Raw genomic sequence first — 23,353 nt, forward strand, 5'->3', positions numbered from 1 at the left:
CTGTCGAGGGGCTCGAGGTAGAGGGGAAATAAACACGAGCTGGAGAAGGTGGTGCTAGTTGTCCCTTGATTCTTCAGAGCTGTAAACGCCATTATGGCGATAATTACACAACGCTGTGTTTATTAGTGTTTTTTTCGGGATCAGTGGCTGTTGTCGCGATTCAAGTCTAAAGATTCCCTCGAGATTGTAGTTTTTGAGAGGCCGTTTAACCTCTGGGCGAGTGGGGGACGCGGTGGAGGGACAATTTCCCTGGACTTGTCCTTGTTTTAATTAGAAGGATTTATCATGGAAAATCAGATATGCCTGAAGTGGAACAGTTTTTTGAACAATATTGCCACGAGCTTCGAGAGCCTCTGGGAGGAGGAGGGACTCGTTGATGTTACCCTGGCTAGTGATGGACAGTGCTTGACTGCTCACAAGGTTATTTTGTCAGCTAGCAGTCCTTTTTTTAAGAAAGTGTTCCAGGTAAGTGATCTTTTTGAATTATTGATTTTGGTATTTAGTGGGGAATGCGGTTTTATTGTTGAATTATTGGGGCAGGTGCAGGTCTTGGGGGGGGGTCGTGGGATTGGAGGGAGATGGTGGTTTTTTAGTGTTTTTTTTAACTCTTGTTATTCTGCATAGAAAAGGCATTTATGAAAATTTTTCTATTTTTTTTTTGGATTCCAAGATATTTATCGAAAACTCGTGGAAGAATTTCATTTTGGATGTGTTTACATTCTGAGTTTATCCAGTAATTGAATCGTTCAATTGGTGATTAATTCGATTTTCATGAATTAATTGTTTTGCTACTTTTTTGATTATTTATATATCATCAAAATTTTCTTACGGGAATTTTCTATCCTCTTTGGATTTCAAGATATTCATAAAAAACTCAGCAAACAATTCTCTTCATTCTGGAATTACTTCCAATCTCATTAACTTATTATTTAATTTATTAATTGAATGAGTGGATTTAAAAGGATTATCATTCACTCAATCAATTAATGAATTTGATCGATTACTAAATTAATTGAATTTATCAATTTTTGCAGACAAATCCATGTCAACACCCAGTAATCATTCTCCAGGATGTCCACTTCACAGAGCTCGAGGCTCTCCTCATATTCATTTACAAAGGTGAAGTGAACATCGAGGAGAAAAAACTCTCAGCACTGCTGAAAGCAGCTGAGACCCTCCAGATCCGTGGCCTCTCCGGTAATGATTCATTCGCCAAGGATGCATGCACGAAGCTCTCGGATCTGGGGCCTCCCGTTTTGGAGAAGGTGGTCCAGAGTGTCAGCGAGGAAGCCCCCAAGAGGAAGAGAAAGAAGGTGGACAAGGGGAATGACAGTTCCATCCTCGAGACTGCTCTGACACCGAGGAGGCCTAGATCAGTCAGCATAAGTGAGACCTCCAGCAGTGAAAAGAGTAACAAGGATATGGAGATGGATCATCTCTCTGCCAATCCTGTTTACGATCCTCTTGAGATGAAGGTAATTTTTCGCAACTATTAATCTATTTTAAACTTCGATATCTCGAGATTGGCAGAGTGAATTTTAGAAACTTCGTTTCCATTTTGAAGTTATTTTTTCGGGCTTTAAAATGAGTCCTGACTCACTCAAATCTCACCATCTATTTCTAAGATATTGACGAACGAAAGGAGTCCCTTTAATCTCCTATGCAGAAGAAACCAGGATTTATCAATATTTCTTTCTCCCAGATAGAACCATTCGAAGTTACCCTGGAAGAGCTAGAAAAGGCAGATACTGAAGACGTTGGTCACGACAGAGTAGACCCAGCGAGTCCAAACGGCGCCCAAGGTGTGTAGATTTCCCCAAAATGCACGAAAACCCCTAAAAATCCCCAACATTTTCATCCCTGAGCTTGCAGCATTCCCTCAGTTGCCTGAAACGCACCCCAAAAACTATCAAACTCCCCCTAGTTCTAGAGTCTAGACTAAACGTTTAATCAATAAATTTAAAAAAATCAATTAGTGCCTGCGAAGTTGATAATCGCGTGACTGAGTTTGCTTGTATTGAGTTTTCGTCTGTGTTCTTCCCCAAAAGCACAAAAAAAACAAACAAAATTTACACGTGAATACAAAGAGAACAGAAAAATAGAAAACATGATGTGTGTGGCAGGGAATGTTAGAGATCCAATGGAAGAGATTTCTGGTTCGCTGTCAAGCCCCTCAGGACTTGCGGAGGCAAAAGCTGTACTTTATCCTTACCAACAATTACCATATGCCGATTTACTACCGAGTCCTGAGATCATTGGATCGTGGGCATCATCGAGACCTATGGATCATCTGGCTTGTGATATCATGAAGTTACTTTTCACTTCTGAAGAGAGGATAATGTGTAATGTCAATGGAAAAATGGGAAAACGACAGTTTGATAGCAATAAAATAAGGCTCATCAGGGAAGTTTTACTGCACTTCAGTGGAATGTCACCAAATAGTGTGGACTGGGAGGAGGCGTGGAAGAATTGTGTTACAAAAATTGATACTAGTAATAGGGGATTGAAGAGATATCTCTGTCAGAGGAGGGCTATTTACAGTCAATGACTAGGGAGGTTTAAGTCAGGGGGCAAACGAAAACTCCGCCACTGACTTGAGACTGTTTTTTATCGAGGGTATCCTGGTGGAATGTAATTTATTACATTTTTTGGGTGTTTTCATACACGAAAAAATGGCATTTCAATGTTGAACAATTGTTAATGAAAGTTTTAGATATTCAGAAGGGTATTTCTTTTAAAACCAAAGTGTTAGCAGTGATTTTATTCAGTTACTGAGGATTTTTAGGTGGAATATACAGAATTACACTTTTAGGATTTTTTAAAATACAAAAGCGACAAATTTTAATTGATTGGATTGGATTCGTCAATTTTAATTTAATTATAGTGCATCTGAAATCACTGTTTTTGGATTCAAAAAACGTTGGAAAAATGTAGTGATGTGAGGAGAAATTCCATTCCACGTGGATATTCTCCAGAAAAATTCCAAAGTTACACCAATAGTCGATAAAATTCTCAACTCTTCAAAATTATTCCCTCCAAAAGATTGTTTTACCATTCATTAATTAATTAAAAAAATCATTCCAGCATTTTCTGTAATATGAGATTCAGCTTTAAAACCTTAGAACGTCAAGAAAACACGGCTGAAAAAATCGCACGGGTAGCGTTCATTGTGAAGATTTATCGAGCGCATTAGGGAGCTTACAGTTATGTCTGTAATCAGGTGATTAAGGATACTTAATTTGAATGTGAGATTTATTGGATAAATATTATGTTAATGAATGCTTATAGAGTGAGCTAGGGTTAATCGATAAGTTGTGTAAGATAATGAGCAGAAACAGCTGCATAAGAAGTCTAGATGATAGATGTGATTCTGTGATTGGATGGAATCGAGTCAAAGATTTTGTTAATTAATTAATATTTAATTGACAAAATATTATTCATGATCTAATGCATTTTGCTCAAGTAGATAATTTTTGTTCTTGTTTCATTCATTCACTCATCGATAAGTAACCATTTATTTATTCATATAGATTACTTCATTTTCATTCAATTACAGAATCGAAGTAAAATAATTCGAGTGCTCCTCGATTATTAATGTGAATAAACTCCGAGAATTTTTCAGAATAATCCAGATCTACCTAAAAATCTGTATCAGGAAATGACGCATAAATACAAGAAACGAAAAAAAAAATACATGCATATTTTACATTTATGAAATAAATTCAGTTTATTGAGCCCTCCAGCATTATTCACCTGTCGATTTAAAAAATATTTGCAGGCACATCGTCTATGCCATCCGTGACAGTGATTCCAGAGGCCTCTGAAAATCATGCGAGATTCAGTAAAAGATACACTAATGATCAGGAAATCACTCAAGGCACGAGGATGATTTCAGAAAATGTAGAAACAATTACAGTGGATTGTGAGGGCCAGGGAGATTGCAATCCTGGGAGATCTCGTACAAGGGCTTTTTCATCTTTTCCAATGCCGGAGAATTCTGATTATGCTGATAATTCACAGGCGGGCAAGGGCAATGCTGGGTATCCACCTTTTCCATGCCCTTTCTGCGATAGAGCGTACACTTCTTGGGGATTCAGGAGGAGGCACATCAAAGCTGTTCATACTAGCTCACCGAAACTCAATTGTAAATGGTGCGCAGAGGTAAAATGTACAATTTTGAAGGCTGCGGAATGGAGTGTTTATTATTTAACGAATTGAGTCTTTGGTTTTAAGAGCTTTTTTTCAGAATTTTTTCGATTTGGAATAATTTTTTTTGGGAGTAGTTTGAGGCAAAAAAGTGAAAGGGTATTTTACATTGGAAATTTGATGAGAATGAGTGAATAAAATGCAGATGAAGTGACTTATTATCACATTAAAAAAACGATTCAAGTTTTATTCAGTTCGAAATTATTTCCATAATGGTTCTACTCAAAAAATCTTTCAACATTTTCAAATTACTCATTATCGAGATGAAGAGCAAAATCAAGATCGATTAACCATTGCAAGGAAACCCTTACTTTTTTCAAATTCGTTAACAAAATAACAAAATAAGTTCCATAACGATTGATTTTAGTCCCAAATTTTAAAAGTAAAAACTTGTATTCTAAATCTAATTGTCTAAAAAAAAAGCTCCACAACTTTTTCTCTAAAGGCCCTCATTATTAACACAAAGATAAAAAAAATCTACTGAAAATATTCTCCCCAATGCCATTAGATTTTGCCAACTCACGCAGCTTGGAAAACACACGTCATATCCTGTCACAATTTATCAGCAGTAGATGCCCACAATGGTCTCCTGATCCTGGAGGAGGCTCACATGGTCCTCCAAATAGCCCACCCCACGAAGCTCGATACATTGGTCAATATAATAAAGCAGAGCTCCCAACAGACGAGTCGTCAGCCCCCGGACTGATCAAAACCATTAAAAAAAGGAAAATTTGATATTCGAAAATACACTGGAGAAGATATCCAGAGTAATTCGTTTAATTTTACTGTGATTCTTACATGTATCCTTACGATCTATGATTTTTACAACAGAAGTATTCTATGGCCAGTAGATCAGTACAATTATCATCGTTCAGTTAATTATCAATCAGAGTCTTTTATACTCGTAATATATTTTACACCTAGTTGAGTTTTGCAGGTTCTATGGACATTCTAACTATTTATGCATTAAATTAAAATTATTCATATTTATTTAACAACTGTAGGGAGTGGAATTATCAATTATTCGTAATTCCTGGAAGAATAATATGTCTGAAATAAAGTTATTTTTATAAATTTCCTAAACAATTGATTTTTGCATTTCTTACTTCATCGGTTAAATATTTCGTCGAATAATGTCTAGTTATTCGGCATTTGATATTCACATTTTTTACTTATTTTTTATCATAATCTAAAAATAATTCATGCAATTTTTTTTTAATTTTCGTTTTTTATTCATTATTCTAATCCCAACGATTTTCATTATAACCAATGACTGAAAAATCGTTATTTGTTGAGTTTTCATCGCTTATAAGTTCAAAAATCCTTGCAGTACCCCTCCACAATAATGCCAGGTGCAATTTCAACGCGAGATAGTCCGTCAGGTCCAATGACTGTCGTTGGTGCGTCGATTCTCTGAGGTTTTTTACCTGATTCCATGCCGGAGGCACCCTCCGCGGCCTTATCTTCTGGCTGGTCACCTCCCCAGGCACCCTCGCGCCCGTATTTCTCAGACATTCTGACCATCTCGTTGGGACTCCACTCTGGGGACTCGACATTACTCCCACTGCGGTAAACCGTCACTGCGTCTGGATCAGTGCTGGCTTTATAGCTAAATTCATTTTCACGTACTTGTTTTGATGGCTTTGGTAGGGAGGGTGGGTCGTATGATGGCGGTGGTGGTCGGTAGCTGTCGTATATTGGGGTACGCTTCATCGATTCACGTTGATGAGGAGTTTTTCGAAGCATTGCCTTGAAAAAAACAGTAGGATGAGAGGATTCTTGAGGGAATTAAGGTGAAAAATAAATTGATAAAACGAGATCAATCCACTTAATTCGAGAAAATTTTTGTAAGAATTTTTTTAACTTCCCGGGAGAAGTATTGGAATCATTTTGAAAATCAAAAATCGATTTTCCATCATATTTTCACGTTTTGAGGCGCGTCACTGATTTAACTTTATTATGAAATTTTTTACCGACGTTTCGAGTGCTAAATGCAAGGCAATGAATCTTACAACAATTTATTCAATCTAATTACAAAATTGAAACCATTAATATTCTGTCCTTGACAGCCTTAGAATAAAGTTAAAATTTTTTTGCACATTGTTGTATTTAATTAAGTAATAATTAAGGATTAATTGCAAGGGGCGTATTTATTGACAGTTCTTCAGAATCAATCATGGAACAAAAATGAATCACATGAAGATGAAACACATGAAGTTATTCCCTAACGTTAGAGGCAGACCATCAACTTTCTGTTATTTTATAAAAGAGAATAGACTAAACCATTTGCCGCATAATGGCCCTAGGAATGTGTTTTTGAAGAATTCAAATCAGTTATTCAATGGAATAATGATCATACCTGGAAGTTAAAAGGAGGCTCCTCGTCAAAATCATTATTGTTGCTATTTCTACGTCCAATGGACTTCAATTCATTAATTGGATTCGCCCTGAAAACCAGATTATCATGAATAAAGTGCTACCAATGTCTTCTGGAATTATTAAGAATGAGAAATTGACAATTACGTACGAGTAATAATTACCTATTAGTACCAGCCATATTTCGATTTCTATCGAAATCTAGCTCATTAGCACTTCCCCTCCGACTAGTCCCCTCGTGGTCCCCCCAATTTCTATTCTGCATCTGTGGAATCGGTGGTGGTGGATTCTTCTTCTTGGACCTCACCGAGTCATTGTTATTTTTATTATAATTATTCTGAAATTAAATCAAAATTTATCGTAATTCCAATAAATTCAGAGATAAAATTAGTATAAGCTACATTGTTTGAAGACAATTGGAATTTTAGGAAGAATTGAGTAATAATTTTCACGAGAGTGACATTGAATTCTATTTAGAGGAAACAAATTATGAAATGTCACACTTCCTCAAAAATTCTGTTGAACTTCTATTGAGACATTTTCTATACGAATTCGTCAACATGACTTTTCTAAGTCTTTTACACTCTATTTTTCTTCGCTTTTCATTGAAGAAACAAATTAAAAACTTTGGAAAATATTATAGTAGAATAAGTTGTATAGAAAAACCAACAGAATTTTCTATGTAATTTCTCAGGTTTTTCTATAATTTTTTTGTATTTCACGTAATTGAAACTGAATATTCATGTTTAGATATCAAATCCAAGAATATATTTACCTCAATGTTCTTATATCTATCAATATTCCTGGAGTAATTGAATTGAAACTTACTTTCCATTGATTTTTTCAAAAAATGTTGAATTTTGAAAACGAAATTCCTTGATCATATCAATGGAACGACAATGCAATAAAAATTTCCAAATGTACCAGAAATTTGTATCCAAAAATTATTACCAGAGTAATTAAAATCAGAATACATGACACGTACTGAGCGAGAAAGGTAGCTTCCAGCAGTTGGTCCTGTGGGTCCCATGAAATTCCCCCTACTCACAGTAGGATTGACCTTGGGTGGCGCCACCTCAGGCGGCAGTTGCACCGGTACCCTGGGATCCCTGGAATAAGGAGTATTGATGATGCTCTGTCCACTGTTGACCGGACCCCTAGGTGATCTGTGCGGGGAGTTGGTGGTCTGCACCTCGACATCCCTCTTACTAGCACTCGTGAACCAGGGGACAGTCTGTCTCCTGAGGGGTGCGTCCCAGTTCTCGTGCATGTCCTCATCGGACAGCGAGGAGCAGGGGGAATTGCCCCGAGGCCTTCTGGAGGTCGAGGGCTCGTTCATGTAGGTTGTGTCGAACATGGGGAACTCCTGGCTGAGGTCAAAGGGTAGTTTATGAACCTGCGGCATTCGCTTCTCCAGGAAGGAATCGACAGTCACATTGGGATCGATTCGGCCTGAGGGAACTTTCAGGTTCGATTTATGCATCGCAGAGTTCAGTGCCTGGTTGAACAGGTGCACCTGCTGGGAGAGTTGCACCAGGTCTTGGTAGCGAACAGCTCTGTACCTCAGGAGAACCTGAGGGCATGCAAAATTATTATTATTTTTGCACTCAGAAAAATCGACGTGATATTGTTGCGTATTTGCTCTTTTCCTCTCTCAACTAAATTTATGTCCAATCGTCTCTTTCATTTTTCGTCACTCTTTTACCTCTGTTCCTAGTCCGCGGACATGCCCCTTCTTTTTGCATCGCTTATTCATTATTCTTTTCGCTCATTTTATTTAATAAACTCATTTTTTATTTAAACGGTGAGTTATTTAACAATAAACTCGGCTTCGATGAAATAATATATAGAAAAAAAATGGGGTGTTCTATCTATTTGAAAATTTACCGTCAAAATTTTTCTCTTGTCATTTATGCTACATCAGATTTTTAATTTTTTTTCTGACCGAACAATTGCGCAGTCAGTAAAAAATATCAATCAGCGATGTGGAATTTACATGTAAAATAAGGGTAAATTGACCGATCAGTTTTTTTCGTTGCGTTCCTACCTGGAAGACACTCTTAGTCCTCCATTTTCTGAAGTAGTACGCCATGAAGTCTTTGGTGTCCACGTCGAAGTCCCCCTTCAGTAAGGGTCCGGTCCCCTTTCGTGTTTGGTGACCTCGAAATCGCGCCTGGATTTTCGTGGCCGCTTCGTCCTGTGACATGTGCGAGATGCTCTGTTTCTTCTGGAGTTTCGCCTTCTCGTTTCCCTTCTTCTTGTTGGCCACTCGGTTCGCTTTCTTTCTGGCGAGGAAGGACCTCAGCATCGCCTGGATCTTTATGATCTTACGGACTTGGATCTCGTAGAGACGCGCTAGGTACTCTTCGTTGTAGTATTTCAGGAAGACCTTTGTTTTACCCACCACCCAGCCTTCCATTTTCAGGCGCACCAGCAGCAGGCGACAGTTGTCTCGGGTTATCTCCACGTTTTCGTCGAAGTCGAAGGCTAGGAACTGATATCTGGAATATGAGGGGGTGGATATTTAATCGACCGATCAATTTTATGTCTAATTTTTATTCGATAGATACACTGTTGGGAAAATTGAAATTTCGGGGACAGTTGACTTCGATTTTAGCAGCAGGAAGACGGGAATTTCCAAACTTATCTGAATGTTCAATAGGAATATGAATATTCAGGAATAAATTACGATGAACGTTCAATTAATTGGAAATTCATGGCTGAATTTATCTGAATTTCCCTGATTTCTATTCATTTTCAGGGAATAATAAATGAAATTCGTAGTTTTCTTTGATTTTTCCATTAAATTTTCAATTGTCAGTCAATTCCCTGGAATTTCAGTGTAATTATAATGTGGATTTGAATTCTCATTGTTGTGATTCAATTTCAAATAAAATTGTTCATGGAATTTCTCATTCATCTTGCAAATTCAGGGGAAAGTCCCTGAATAAAAATATTCTATGGATTTACGCGGAAAAATAATGAAATTTCAGATTTTACTGAAAATTCAATGTCATTCAAAAATCAATAGAAATATATTGGCACTTTCCATTAATTTTCTCATGAATTTTCAAATCTGAAAAAATTTTCGAAACGATTTTTGAAAAATTTTCAAAAAGTTTATCCGCAACGTCAATAAAAAATTTCCAAAGGCGTAATTTTTCGTTCGATTGCGGTAGTCAAGCCTGAATTTCATTCGTCTCATGACACTCTTTGTTCGAAATTCTGCCGAATAGATAATCCGGCTTGTTAACAACTTATTTATACCTTCGAAGAAACTCTTGGAATGGCACTCGGTGCGGATAGCCTTTCTGTCGAGCTTTGGCAGTGTCCAGTAAAGCAAGTGCTCTGATCTGTTGCCTCACTATTTCTCGGTGGAATCCACGGGGTTTTGCTTCTAGGTCCGCTCTGATGCACCTCACGAAGTGCGTTCCTCCACTTCCTCCACCGATTGAGAGGTTCTTGAGGATCTCCAAGCTTGTGGATTTGAATATTGCCGCACACGTTCGCATTTTTCGGGTTTGGGAGAATTGTCCTCTTGATGCTGTATTGAATCTCTGAGTTTTGAAGAAGAGAACGGATGTCAATTAACATTTTTCGCTTGAAAATCAAATTAATTAATTCATTCATTCAGGATTAACTCCATTAATCAATCAATTCCAAAAAAATCTTTTTTATAGTTTCATTTTAAATAAAACATGGACGAATTCACCTTCAAAAACACCAATTTAATGAATTGATTCAAGAAGAACTTCGTTAATTAATCTATTTCAAAAATTAAAATTAAAAAAAAAACAATTTCAAAAAAAAATTCTTGATAATTTACTTTTAAAATGAACGTATTGATTCATTCATCTTCAAATACATTCATTAATTACTCAATTCCGAATAAAATTCATGATTATCCTCACCCTGAGTCTCGAGGGCTCAGGCAGTCCCAACAACTCCCTCTTCGGTTTCACCCTTTTCTGAGCAGTTCTAGGCCCCTCAACAACAACCGTCAAATTCCCAGACTTTGTCAATTGATTCGTGAACAACTGCTTGATGACGTCGTGCGAAGACAGTCTCATGGCGTTAATCATCTCAGGGGGAATGAAGTCCCGGTTCTTCTCGACTATCTCAGCGGCGTCGTAAGTGATTTTTCCAGTGTAATGGGCAACTGTGAACTCGTGATAGCTCACAGCCTTTACGTGAACACTCCTCGCGTGTCTTTTCACTTTCTCGATGATGTACTGGGTGTCCTGTTGTTGGCGCGAGGCGTGGTCGATTAAGAGGAATAGCCCGGAATTTTTCCCCATCAGTTGCTCGATTGCTTCGCGATTGTCGTAGTAGTGGAAGTGCTGCACTGGAATGTTCTCTTCTTCTTGTTCTTGCTGGAATGTAAAATGATGACGAAGGAATTGGAGTGGATGAATGCACGTAAAGAGAAAATTTCATAGAAAAACCCAGCAAATTTGTTAGAAAATTCTATTTGATTTCTATTGAGCTTTCTATTAAATTCCGGTGGATTCTGTGGAAAAATTCAGTTTATCTGCAATTATTTCTCGATAGAAATGTTCAATAGGTAATATTCTATGAAAAAAATCAATAGAATTCAATTGTTCTATACAACTCATTCTATTGAGATATTTTCAATTGAAATTCTTCGACTCAAATGTTTTAAATTTCAGTGTTAAATTTTTTTTTATGAAAACAGGAAAAAAAAGGAATTTTGTTGAAAATGTGTGAATCGAAAAAATTCGATAGAAAAATTAAATTCTACAGCTTTTTTTTATAAAATAGTTTCTATTGGAAATTATCATTGAATTCTTTAATAGAATCAGCCCAAAATTAATTAATTTTTCAATTTTACCACGTACCATTTCCCACGCAAACACCCTCTGATTATAATAACACTGCAATTGCTCATTCATAGTATTCACAATCAGCTGCTCAAATCGATTGGCAGAGAAGCATTCGAACCCGAACATGTCCAGGACACTAACAACGTATTTATCCCCGAAGAGTGTCCTCGTCATGGCCAATTTGATGTTAATGCTATTAATTATCCAGTCGACTAGTCTTTGGTACAGAGTATTCGCCAGAACATCGCGAGCCTCTTTGGCCTCCTCGCAGGTGTGCTTGCGACGAACTGCAGCGCCTTTCTTCAAAATACAGTAGTTCGTGAGGCACCAGACGAATTTCTTGGGGTCTGTGCCCAGGTGCTCTGCCACTGTTGAAGCAGAATTTTTTCATGATAAAAGAGCAAGAATCATAGATTTTTTCACAGAATAAAATGACGAAACAGAAAAAATAATAAAAAAGACGAAGTTGTAGTGAAAATTTAAAAATCGGCATTATATCGTCATAATGCAGAATTTTTCATCACCTTTAACTCATTAATTTTTCATAATATATCAAAATGAAGGATTTTTCCTTCACTTAGAAAAATAATTTTGTCAAGGGATAATTTTCTTCTGAGAAGAATTTATTTTTCGACGCCAGTCACTCTCAGGTGGTTCAGGTGCATCTCGAAATATTATAATTATCTTAAATTAAGGGATGATTATGCTACATATGACCTTGAATGAACTCCGTTGACAATTATCAACATTTAGAATTATTCAAAATTATTTTACCTCAGAAACTCTCAAATTGGAAGAAAAAATTTAAAACTAATAAAGGGTGCACATTCAATCTCACACTAGCATAACCATCTCATAATTAAACATAATTGTATTACTTGAAGATAAATTTTTCTCCCAAGAAAATGATTCCTTGGAAAAAGTCATTTTCTCTGTGTTCATTCTTAATACCCAACAAAAAAAAAATATTTCAAATGGCCTTATTACCGGTATACGCTAGATCCCTATTTTCCACTTCAGCCTCCCCATTGTTCCCCTCAGTGAAGGACACCTCCCCAAGGAGTAGAATAGCTGACAGTGTAGTCCAAATGAAATCAGTGTGCTCATCCATTTCCATCAGCCTCAGTGTCTCCTCGATCTCATCAAACTTGAGTGAATTTCCCTGAGGATCGTTTCTCACTTTGAACGAGCGATTTCTCGAGCTCGAATCGTTCATCCTGAGGTACCTCATCCGCCTGCCTCGGGGTAAATTGTACTTCTTCAGTCTCCCTTTGGCCTCGATGCCGTCGTACAAGTAGTAGAATACGTGGAAGTTTGATTTATTTCTGCAAAAAGACACGACAATTTTCAGTAGTGAGTGCATTAAAATGTCAGACATTTGAGAATGAGATTGCTTTACGTGTCTTTTGTGGATACTCTCCATTTCTCCAGCTGGTACAGCCAGAAAATAGCCCCCGAAGCCTTGCCAGTGGATCCAAATGTCGTCTGTATCTGCAGAACACATCGCGTTGAATTGGTGTTGAGTGGTGTTGCTGCATGGGAGAACGAGTGGATCAAGTCAATGGCTTTGAAAACTCTCACTCCGATGTCCGTTGCGCTCTTCAAAGAGACATTAAACACTTTTATTACCCCCATAAAGCACGATTACGCTCTTCAATAATCATTATTAATTTTCTGGGGTACCTTGCCGAGGTACATGAGATGTTTGATAAGATGTAGTGCATTTGTGGTTTTCCCGGAGTTACTTTCACCGGCGAAGAGAACGTGCTGGGGCTCCTCGTGGTGGAGAACGTCCTGGTACGCACTGTCTGCTACTGAGTAGATGTGGGGAGAGTTCTCCGAGCGAGATTTAAAGTTGTATTTTTCGTGGTACTAAAATAAAGGAGGCAAATTCAGCCAGCAGGAGGTCGATTTGAATTTTGAAGAGTTTTGATTGGAAATTTTTAGGAGGATGACGTTGAATGGGATTTAGGGGGAATTAAAATCATATTTTAAATTTTTCAACAGCAGGAAGACGAGAAGTCCATAACTTGGTGGATTTTTTAATCAAAACATGAATATTCAGTATCAAATTGTGAAGAATTTCATTTCATGTTGGAAAAAAGGAAAAATGAAATGAAAAATTCCACTGACATTTGATCAGTAATTCTAATTTCATGGAAAGTTGACAGATTATTTTCAGGAGAGTGAGACGGGATTCGATTTGGGGGAAAAATTTGTGAAATTGGAGATTTCATGCAAAAATTTAACGAAAATCCATATTTTTTAACAACGGAAAAATACGAATATTTAGTACCAAATTGAGCAGAATATATATTTACCTAAATCCCTGATTTGCATTTCATAGTTTACAATTTGCAATTTACAATTTCCTTGACTTTTCCATCAAATTTAAAATTTTGAATGGCCAAACTCCTCGAAATTCAACGTACCTAAACTGTTCTAAAAATTTCCAACAAATGTCCCGCAACCTCCGCCGAAAAAAATCCATCACTATAAATTAATATCGACAATGCTCACATCATTTCCATAAATGTCCTGAATCTCGTTGGGATTCAGAATCACCAGAATGTCCCCCACGAAAGTCTGGAAATGTCCCCTCCGAAGTCTCTCGTGAAGTTCATCGAGAATAGTGTCCTCAGTGAGGGTCTCTAGAGCAGCTAGATCCTCATGTAGCATGGCCTCCGCCGGTCTCTCCTGATCCCTCTTCAGGAATCCGTTCCTCACCATGACCTCCGGCGGCCTCGGGACGGGCTTCCTCTCCCTGACCCCCATGGAGAGGGCCTTCAGCTCCTGCGTCAGGTGATAATCGTTCTCGGGCAGTTCCGCCAGGAACGGGTGCATCAGCATCTCGGCCATGACGGGCCTGTTCTCAGGGTTCTTCTCGAGGCACTCGGAGATGAAGTCGTTGAAGTTCTCGGACCAGTTGACGGGCCTGTGCAGACCCGGTGGCGGGTTCCTCACGATCTGGAAGAGGACTCGCGTCGGGTGCATGTCCTGGAAGGGAGCCTTCCCATCCGCTAACTCAATCGCTGTTATCCCGAGGGACCAGACGTCTGATCTTGCTGTGTATCCACCGTCGGGGTCTCCTCGGCTGGTCACCACTTCCGGTGCCATCCAGCAGGGAGATCCGATCGTCGTATTTCGCTTGCCAGCTTCGCCTTTGAACATTCTTGAGAAACCAAAGTCAACTAGTTTGACTTCTCCCTCTTTGGATAGCAGGATATTGTCGCCTCTGACGTCTCGGTGGATCACGCGGTTCTCGTGGAGGTAAGATAGGGCCTGGTGAAGTGAATTTAATGAACTCTCGGGGGAAGTGAAGAGGGAGGGGTGAAGTTTTAGGAGAAAATTGAAATTTCATGGATGGGTGATCAGTAGTTTTTAGGGGAGGGGGATTAACTTCGATTTAGGGGAGAAAAATTAATCAAATTTCAGTATTCAATGTTCCTAATTTTTGAGCAGCAAAAACTTGCGAATTTCGCATTTTTCTATAAAATTTTCAATTTTTAATTATGAAATTGCTTGAAATTTCAGTGAAACTCTTTCGTAATAAAAATTTCCAAAAGGTGTGCCAGAAATTTCAGCAAAATATGATATAATGTTTGGATCACCAGGAATAGGTAAATATTAGAGTGACGTTTTTTCACTTTCGTCACTTTGATTTGACTTCACTATTGTTGGTTCACATAAATAATGCGAATAGGGATAATCTCCACGAAATTAATGAGCCCGGTTGATTCCAGAAAAATAAAAAATGCCAGAATTTTACCCCCCTGAAATGAAATTGTGACACAAGCATGAAATCATTAATACACGACTCATCAAGACATACTTGGTGGTCGGTAACTTGTTAAAACCGATTTCTTTCTGGCTTCATATCCCCATTTTCATGATTAAACCGAGATAAAGTTACACAAAATGTGTGCGGTGGCGAGTGAGAGGGGCGACGAGGAGAGAAGGAGAGATATGAGGAGGTAGAACGTAACATGCACCGGTGTGAGTATTTATTTCGCGTGTAATTTGCCGGCATTAAATGTCAGCTTGGCCTGATTTACCGCAAAAACTCGAGAGAGCAGACGAATTGCTACCGGTATAGGACCATAGCCTTTGTGCAATCGAACTTATGCGTTTGAAGGTGATTGCGTTGAGGATGAGGAATGGGGTAGGAGGTGAATCTACAATGGTCTTTGATAATTTATTGGGGAGTGTTAAATTTTTTTATGAATTGGACGAAATTATTTCTAATGTCATGCAATGCTCATAATTTTTTTTCTTGAGGCTCTCGTTAAATTTTCATAAATTTTCAAATGAAATGTGTTACAATGGAGAATATTAAAATGAAAATATTTATATTTTTTCACGTTTTTTGTCATTGTTTAAGAGAATACAATGGTCTTGGATAATTTATTGAGGAGTGTCAAATTTTTTTATCAATTGGACGAAATTATTTTTACTGTCTTACAATACTCATAATTTTTTTTGAGTTTCTCGTTAAATTTTCATAAATTTTCAAATGAAATATTCCTGTCAAAATGAAGAATATTGAATAGGATATTTCTGCGGAATTCTCACAGACATTTCCGTATTAAATATCACTATTGTTCCATTCTAATACTCAATTTAAACATTGTTACCTTGACTATTTCTTTGAGAACATAAGCGATCTGCTCCTCCTGGATTTTCTTCTCGGATACACCGAGACCCCTCACAAGATCCATGACTGGTCCCCCCTCGCATAGCTGCGAAACAGCCACATGAAGAAGATGATGAAGACAAAAATATTTTCAACGTTCATTCGGGTAAAAAAAAGGGGAAATTAAGGTACGGAGAGACACGGTGTAATGTCGGGCGATAATAGAAATGCCTGGGTAATTGAGGAAGTAATCTAGGGAGCAGGGGTGGTGGGAAATGAGAATTGAATTGTGGTTGACTTTTTTAGAGATAAATGACGACTGGGCATTCAGGGAAGGTCATTATTCGCCTGTGGTTTTGTTAAGCTCTCACGGATTTATCTCTTTACTCTGTAATTATCAGTGTTTGTAAAAATACTCGACTTTGGTTTATGAACTTTTAGTGTCTTTTGTAAAAGACACTGATATTTTCTGATACTTAAGAGTTTAAAAAACTCTAAAATGTTTTTTTTTCATCTTAATTCTCGGAAAAACCATTTTGTAAATATTTTTCTTCATCTCGAATCGTTGTTTCTCTATTTGGACGGATCACATTCTGACAAGAGCATTAAGATAATTATTCGTTTGCAAAAGATACTGATATTTTCTGATATCAATATCAATTAAATGAGCTTTGGAACTTAAAATTAAAAAAAAAATGGAAAATTTGATTTCTTTTCATTTTAATTCTCTGAAAAATGTTTTTGTTATTTTTTCCTTCATCTCAAATTCTTGGCAGAATCACATTCTGCCAAGAGCAGTCAGAGGAAACAGAGTGAGTTACAGGTATGAACTTTATTACAAGCAAGGATACATTGAGAAAAAGGGGGAGTGGGGGGCAGGGTCTAAAATGTAAGAGGACGCGTAACGACAATGTGCCAGTGATTTATAGCCAACGATAATTCATATCGTGCATTTATGATCGCATAGTCAAGAGTCTTTGGTAGCATATATGCTTTCATGGAGAGTATGGGCTGGAGGACGAGCGCATGATTCGTGAACACCCCGCGCACACCTCTCGTCTACACTGTGCCGAGTTACGACTCTGGAGAACGTGCAGAGGGTGAGTCCTGTCGACTCAAATGTCTGCAATTAATCTCGGAGTATGATGGGGAGGTGGGACGTGAGAATAAAATAAAGTTGGGGGGAAATGGTATCTTCTTTCAACGCATGGATTTTTCGAGATTGAGAATTTTCGAGTGACATTGACTGTGAGGGCGCACTATTTTACGAGAAATATCGGACTAATTACTAATAATTTTGAAAAGCTAAAAATTCAGCGACTTGGCTTGAATTTTAAGAATTTTTACTTTAAAAAATTAAAGATGAATTTAAAAAAATTATTGATATACACTTTTACATTATTTTTCACTGATGTCAGTTGGAAAATGAAAAATTCGACCTAAAACTGAAGCCATGGAGATCTGTTTCTCCCCAATAGCTTTCAAAATACTTAATTTTTTTTTATTTGCTTCAACATATTTTCGTGATATCGCAAGAACCATTGAGGCAAAACATGTCGTCATGACAGTGATATGTCTCTGAAAATCAATTTTTTTCTCCGTGTCATGCATTAAAAACATCATTTTCACCTTTAAATCGAAGCATTGATCCAGTTCGCCATTTGTTGATATTCCGTATTATTTTCGGTTAATAATAATTATTCATTACAGACACAAAAAGCGATAAGTAATAATATTTTTTGGAGCACCGATGGAGGTCTGATCGTAAATTAAGTACAGCGACGTGGCCGGGACCTCACCTGCATATACGAACGAGTTTAATGATTGTTTAATGGCCACGCGTGTCGTAAATTATCCGTGTATTCGAGCGTCTCAAATCCCTGAAATTGCCTCCGGGTTGCGAGGGAGATCGCCAACTAACAGTGAAAAATTCACCATTCACCAGAAACAAGACGGAGGGAGAGAGAGGGAGAGAGAGTACTTTGGTTACGGTGATGCAGGATGAATCGGTTCACCGAGGCAGCGGGGGGAATGGGGGAATAACGATTTTATCAGTTTTTCATGGATTCATTGGTTCCAAGTATCATACTTACCTCCATGATCAGCCATATTTGATCGTAGTCTCCTTTTCGCGAAGCTCTCTTACGGTAAATACCGTAGAAATCGGGGAGATTCGAGTGCCCACAGAAATCACGGAGCACACGGTATTCCTCGACTATTAGCTGTTGAGTGTCGGGGGTCAGATCTTGAATCTTCACTGCAACTTTCTTGTTACCTGTTGATTATCGTTATTAGTGGTTGATGGGGCATTTCCCCGGAGGTGATTCATTTGGGTCAATTAATTCATTCAGTGATGATGTGGCGATGGCTCGGGCGCGAATCGTTTAGAAAATTCGGTTGTATTTCGGTTGAACTTCATTTGAAAATTGTATTTATTTTGGCCGATTCTATTGAAGAATTCAAGTGCTTTACTGCACCTTTTTTTAATATAAAATGTCCATTAGATATTATTTTATTGAAAAAATCGGTGCAATTTCATCTTTCAATACAACTTTTTTGTATTGAGATATTTTCGAAGAAATCCTTGACATGAATTTTCTAGATTTTTTCGACGTTATTTTTGTCTTTTTTGGCATTAAAAAAATCAAACAAAAAAATGTAGGCAATTGGATCTGGGGAAATTCTATAGAAAATTTTATTAGTTTTTTGTTGAACTTAAATTGTAATTTTATTTTTTTTTGACGATTCTATTGCAGAGTTCAAGAGCTTTACTCCGCCCTTTTTCAAATATAAAATGTCCAATGGAAATTATTTTACGGAAAAAATCAGTAAAATTTCATTTTTCTATACGACGTTTCCTACAGGAATTCCTCGACATGAATTTTCCAACTGTCTAACGCTCTTGAGTCTCCCAACAATCAAAAAATTGATGTAATATTCAATGATGAGGGATTAATTTGTTCGTATTTACCAGCTTGGGTGTCCACAGCCGAGTAAACGGTCCCACAGACCCCAGTGCCAATGACATCCTTCAAGACATAACGCTTGCCAGGATCCTGAATGCTGTCCATACTCTTCAGAGTCCCCGGTCCCGGCTTGCCGGCCCCTCTGGACTCCTCAGGTCTCGATTTCGGTTTCTGCCCTCTGTAGACCATGTTGCTCTCGCGATTGCGACTGGAGGAGCGATCCCTTCTCGGGGGGTCGTAATCCCTCCCGTTACTGAACTCGTAGTCATCGTCTCGATGAGCCGAACGGCCTCGCTGCCTTCGGCTGTCTCCATCATCTCGAAAATCGAAGCTCTCTTGGCTACCATACTGCCCTCTCCGATAATCCATTCTCCTTCGATTTTTTTCTCGCCTTCAATAGCCCTGCAAATAATCACAATTTCCACATCTTTTCGTGCAATTTATGATCTCAATTTCATGAATGTTTTTGAAGAAAATCTGAAACATTTTGTGCTGGAAATTTATCAAGTTTTTTTTTAAGAGAATGAAGTTCCACGTCCGAGCTGCAAGAAGCCATTGCGCTTGTTCGGTAGTACCTAATTGGTAATTACTTCGGTGAAGTTGAAGTTTTGAAGAATTTCGAAGCCTTTCCACCACTTCAGACACTAGTAAACGCTAAGAACTAATATTCACCTCAAAACGTATCGATTTTAGCCACCTAAATAACAGGGAATCATGAATAGCCCGATTTTCCACGACCTCGGACGGCAGTTGATAAGCTTCACTAATCGGATATACCAGAAGTTCCTTCGCAAACGCAAAACGTTTCTTATCTGCTCTCTGCACGCTAATAATTCAATTTTCCGAGTCTCAAACTCATTTCGAGGAATAAGAACGATCTTAATTGAATCTTATCGAACGATTCGGGGGATCTTCATTGGAATTGTTTGCAGATAATGAAAACTTTTGATTGAGTTGAGCAAATAATTTAGAATTACGAACTAGTCCTTATTTTTTCGAGTCAATTCACATAAGTTTAGTGGAATATCTCGTAATTGTGAGAAGACTATCGTTTTTCTAAAGCCTCCAAAATGAATTTTTAATAAAAACCCAAAAATTTGAACAAAATGTCTGAATTGTCAACGAATAACTGAAAATTAGACGAATATGTTTCATCAAAAATAGAATACTCTCGTTATATTGTTCAAAAAGTTTGAAACATCTCCGTATTTTCATGACTTGAAACGCCAATTTCCCCTTTTCCCGAAAATCCCCTTTTTTAAAGAGAAAATTACAGATCCATACTAGAATATTCAACGTCATTCAACATTTTCCAGGTAAATTAATGACATTTCACTACAATAAAAAAAAAATCAAGTTTTATTTTATTTTCCTGACGGATTTCACAGGAATATTTAAAGAAAAATCCAAAAATTAATTCGAAATTTCATTCGAAAATGTTCACTACTGATTGGCAGTTTAATTCATTCCGCTGAACTCCAAGAAAATAAAAAAAAATCAATTCGAATCAATTTCACAAAGCGACAATAATGTGAATAGAATCGAACTTCCCAGAAGCTTTTCGTTGTCCTCAAGAATTCAGCATGAATATTCAAGAATTAATTTTAAATTCTAGTAGAAAATTTCCACTATGTGATTGAGAGTTCAACCAGTCCCACTGAATTCCCCTGGAGAAAATGGAAAAAATGCAACAATGGAATCACTTCCATCATAATTTATTCCCAATTGTGTTAACAATTTTTTCAATCTCCTCATCTCTCTTTCTTTCCTCCCGGTTTTCGTATAATCCAACGATTTGTCGGCCTCGCCGTGTACGTATAAACCCATGTAATGCAACTTTTTGCCGGTTGTAATTCGTGCGCAAGGAGATATAGAAGCGAGAACGCGTCACTGAAACGTGCTTCCTACAAAAGAAAGAATAATGAAAAAAAAAAATGCATTGATGCATTGACGAGGTTGAATTGCCATTTCTTTTATTCCCAAGCTTCTCTCGATTTTATCTGATTTCGCTCCACCTTCTCTCATGGGAGTTTAACGTTATTGGATGACACCCTAGCGTTAAATTATTGATGCCCAATGCAGTTGAACAACCGGAAAAAGTGTTTACACATTTGTTTCGTCTCCTTTTTGCGTTTATTCTCGATTTTTTTTGGGTGAAATGGGAGCAGAAATGGAAGTGAGTGTCGATGAGAGGATTTGGGGACGAGTGATATTCTGTGGGAAAGTCGGGGTATGGGTTTTTGGATCGCCGAGGACCTGGGAATGGACGTGATTGGGCCTTGGGACCGGTTCGGGTACATCTCGAATGTATAAATTGACATTTGCATGGAGTTAAGGCGACTAGTTTATTTTTGGGGATCTTTGCGACTTTTCGAGAAATATTTGCTGGGTTTTTGTGGGATGGGGGATGATGAGTGGCAGTCGGGGATGAGGAGCCATCAGGAACAGTTGGGTTGTCATATTTTATGGGCAAGAACTATTTTGTGATGGACTTCGGGGTTTGGGGAGGGAATTTTACGGGTGATTGAAGTGTTTCGTTGTTTTGTGGAGTGCTATCTTGGGTGTTATGTGCTCTGGTGCAGCTCAATGGGGCAGAAGGTGAGCATTCATTGGTTTAAAAGAAAATATTTAGTGTGAGAAGACGAATTGACGTTGTTTGTCATTTTTGACTGAATTTTCTAATTAAAGTTTTTGAAAATAAAACAACAAAATTCGACTGCAGTAGCAGAAAATTTCAAGGAATGAGAATTTTTTGTGACATTTCCCCTACATGTTTTTGAAAATTTTGTGATATTATCGTTTCACTCAAATTTCAAGGAATTCTATCAAAAATCAATGGAAGCTGTCAATTTCAGTTGAATAATTCAATGAAAAATGATGGAAATCATCACAATTCAGCTAAATATATTCTTGAATTTCAAATTTATTGAAAATGCAAGTAAATAGAGAAATTCTTATTTTCCTGCTGCTCAACGATTTAGGATTTCGTTGAATTTTCATGATTCACGAGTCAATTGTCCCTGGAATTTTAATTTTCTTCCACTAGCACGAAATAAAAAATCTCAATAAATTTGTATCCATCCCCTAACATCCAATAGTAACAACTATTTTGGCTTCAACGCGTCGCTTCATATCGACTTCTCTCCGGCATCGCATTGTTTCAAAAATTTTCCTCGTATGACATCACAAAGCTAAAAATACCCAAGTGAGGTAATAAAAAAATAACAAAACTCACGTTTAATTAACCCGTCTGGGCAATTGAGGTACCTTAGATCCCCAGAGGCAGGCGAAAGCCCTCTATCCACGACGTAGGAGCAACACTACACGTTTTTCCAACCCTCGAGAGGAGTGGTAGACTAGCTACTGCTGGGTAACAATCCAACTACCCAACGATGAAAAATCGTTATTACTTGTGAGTTGTGAGGAGAGGTGCCAGAGGCCAGCCATGGAGTGAGGGACGCATTGGCTTCGTTGATCCAATAAGTTCGACTTAATTAACTAACTCCCAAGCCTGTTAGCTCATTGATTCCAGTCTCAAAGCACTTGCTGCGTCTTCATGCACTTCGTTATTTCATTTTACCTTCGACTTTTGTGAAAATGGAGTCGATTCTGGAGATCTCACACTGAGAGAAAAATTAGCTCAATACTTGAAATTAAATTTTGTCGTGATCATCAGATATATCTCTAGAAGAATTCGGACTGTTGGCAGGAAAAAATATAATCTGTTGTACGGCAAGCATTTTATCGGAGAGAACTCCATAAGTTTATACCTGTGGAACTATGTAGGTTTAAAAAAAAATTATCCCCTTAAAATTGTTTAGTTTTGCCAAAATCACACAGTATTCGACAGAAAATTCTAGTTTCCTCTTGAAATTATCATTTGTTCCATGGGAATTATAAGTGACTCATATAATTTTCTGCAGATTGAATGTATTTACCCGAAAAACATATAAATGTCTCACGAGAACAATTACTACCACGAAAATTATCATGTTTTGGTGGAAACTTTCTTTTTTTGTCCACAAGTTAAATTGATTCAACGTGACAGAACATCTCTTGAAATAATTTCTTACGATTGAAATCGATGAAATAATTAATACAGAAACCGATGAAATAATTTATTGCGATTATCGATTTCGGGTGGGGTGGGATGGAGAAAATGAAGAGTATTCTCTGATTTGTTGGGTGGGGTAGGTCTGAATCCTGTTAAATGGATTTTCATGCCGAGAGTGGGGGATATCCATCGGTGGACTAACGCTCGTCCTAATAAACTTGTACGAGTGTCTTTGGATTTGCTTTCAGTATTGAGTACAACAGATTAACATTCA

General features: G+C 37.7%; 2 protein-coding genes across 4 annotated transcripts; one reads left to right on the forward strand and one right to left on the reverse strand.

Moving 5' to 3' along the window:
- The first annotated feature begins 27 nt into the window (after nucleotides 1–27).
- Nucleotides 28–5,276, forward strand: LOC107042209 (protein tramtrack, beta isoform). Of its 3 annotated transcripts, none has more exons than XM_015263134.2 (5): nucleotides 28–465; nucleotides 1,035–1,475; nucleotides 1,703–1,802; nucleotides 3,779–4,161; nucleotides 4,715–5,276. In XM_015263134.2, exons 1-5 carry the CDS (start codon nucleotides 286–288, stop codon nucleotides 4,910–4,912), a joined length of 1,302 nt encoding a protein of 433 aa, XP_015118620.1. In that variant the 5' UTR covers nucleotides 28–285; the 3' UTR covers nucleotides 4,913–5,276. The 3 variants fall into 3 exon arrangements, with proteins under 3 accessions (XP_015118620.1, XP_015118622.1, XP_015118621.1); XM_015263136.1 differs by having other exon boundaries at nucleotides 3,779–4,151; nucleotides 4,715–4,800; XM_015263135.1 differs by lacking the exons at nucleotides 3,779–4,161; nucleotides 4,715–5,276 and adding an exon at nucleotides 2,124–3,746.
- On the reverse strand, nucleotides 4,937–22,376 carry LOC107042211 (neither inactivation nor afterpotential protein C). The gene is made up of 16 exons (XM_015263139.1): nucleotides 22,261–22,376; nucleotides 19,031–19,427; nucleotides 18,153–18,334; nucleotides 16,061–16,165; nucleotides 13,947–14,708; nucleotides 13,110–13,298; nucleotides 12,826–13,025; nucleotides 12,414–12,751; nucleotides 11,442–11,794; nucleotides 10,494–10,955; nucleotides 9,850–10,139; nucleotides 8,630–9,083; nucleotides 7,568–8,155; nucleotides 6,747–6,919; nucleotides 6,566–6,653; nucleotides 4,937–5,955 (listed from the first exon to the last, which is right to left on the reverse strand). Exons 2-16 carry the CDS (start codon nucleotides 19,392–19,394, stop codon nucleotides 5,521–5,523), a joined length of 4,983 nt encoding a protein of 1,660 aa, XP_015118625.1. The 5' UTR covers nucleotides 19,395–19,427; nucleotides 22,261–22,376; the 3' UTR covers nucleotides 4,937–5,520.
- Nucleotides 22,377–23,353: the final 977 nt, after the last annotated feature.

Source organism: Diachasma alloeum, unplaced genomic scaffold (assembly GCF_001412515.2).
Source record: "Diachasma alloeum isolate Michigan unplaced genomic scaffold, Dall2.0 Dall_scaffold_00430, whole genome shotgun sequence".
NCBI classification, from domain to species: Eukaryota; Metazoa; Arthropoda; class Insecta; order Hymenoptera; family Braconidae; genus Diachasma; species Diachasma alloeum.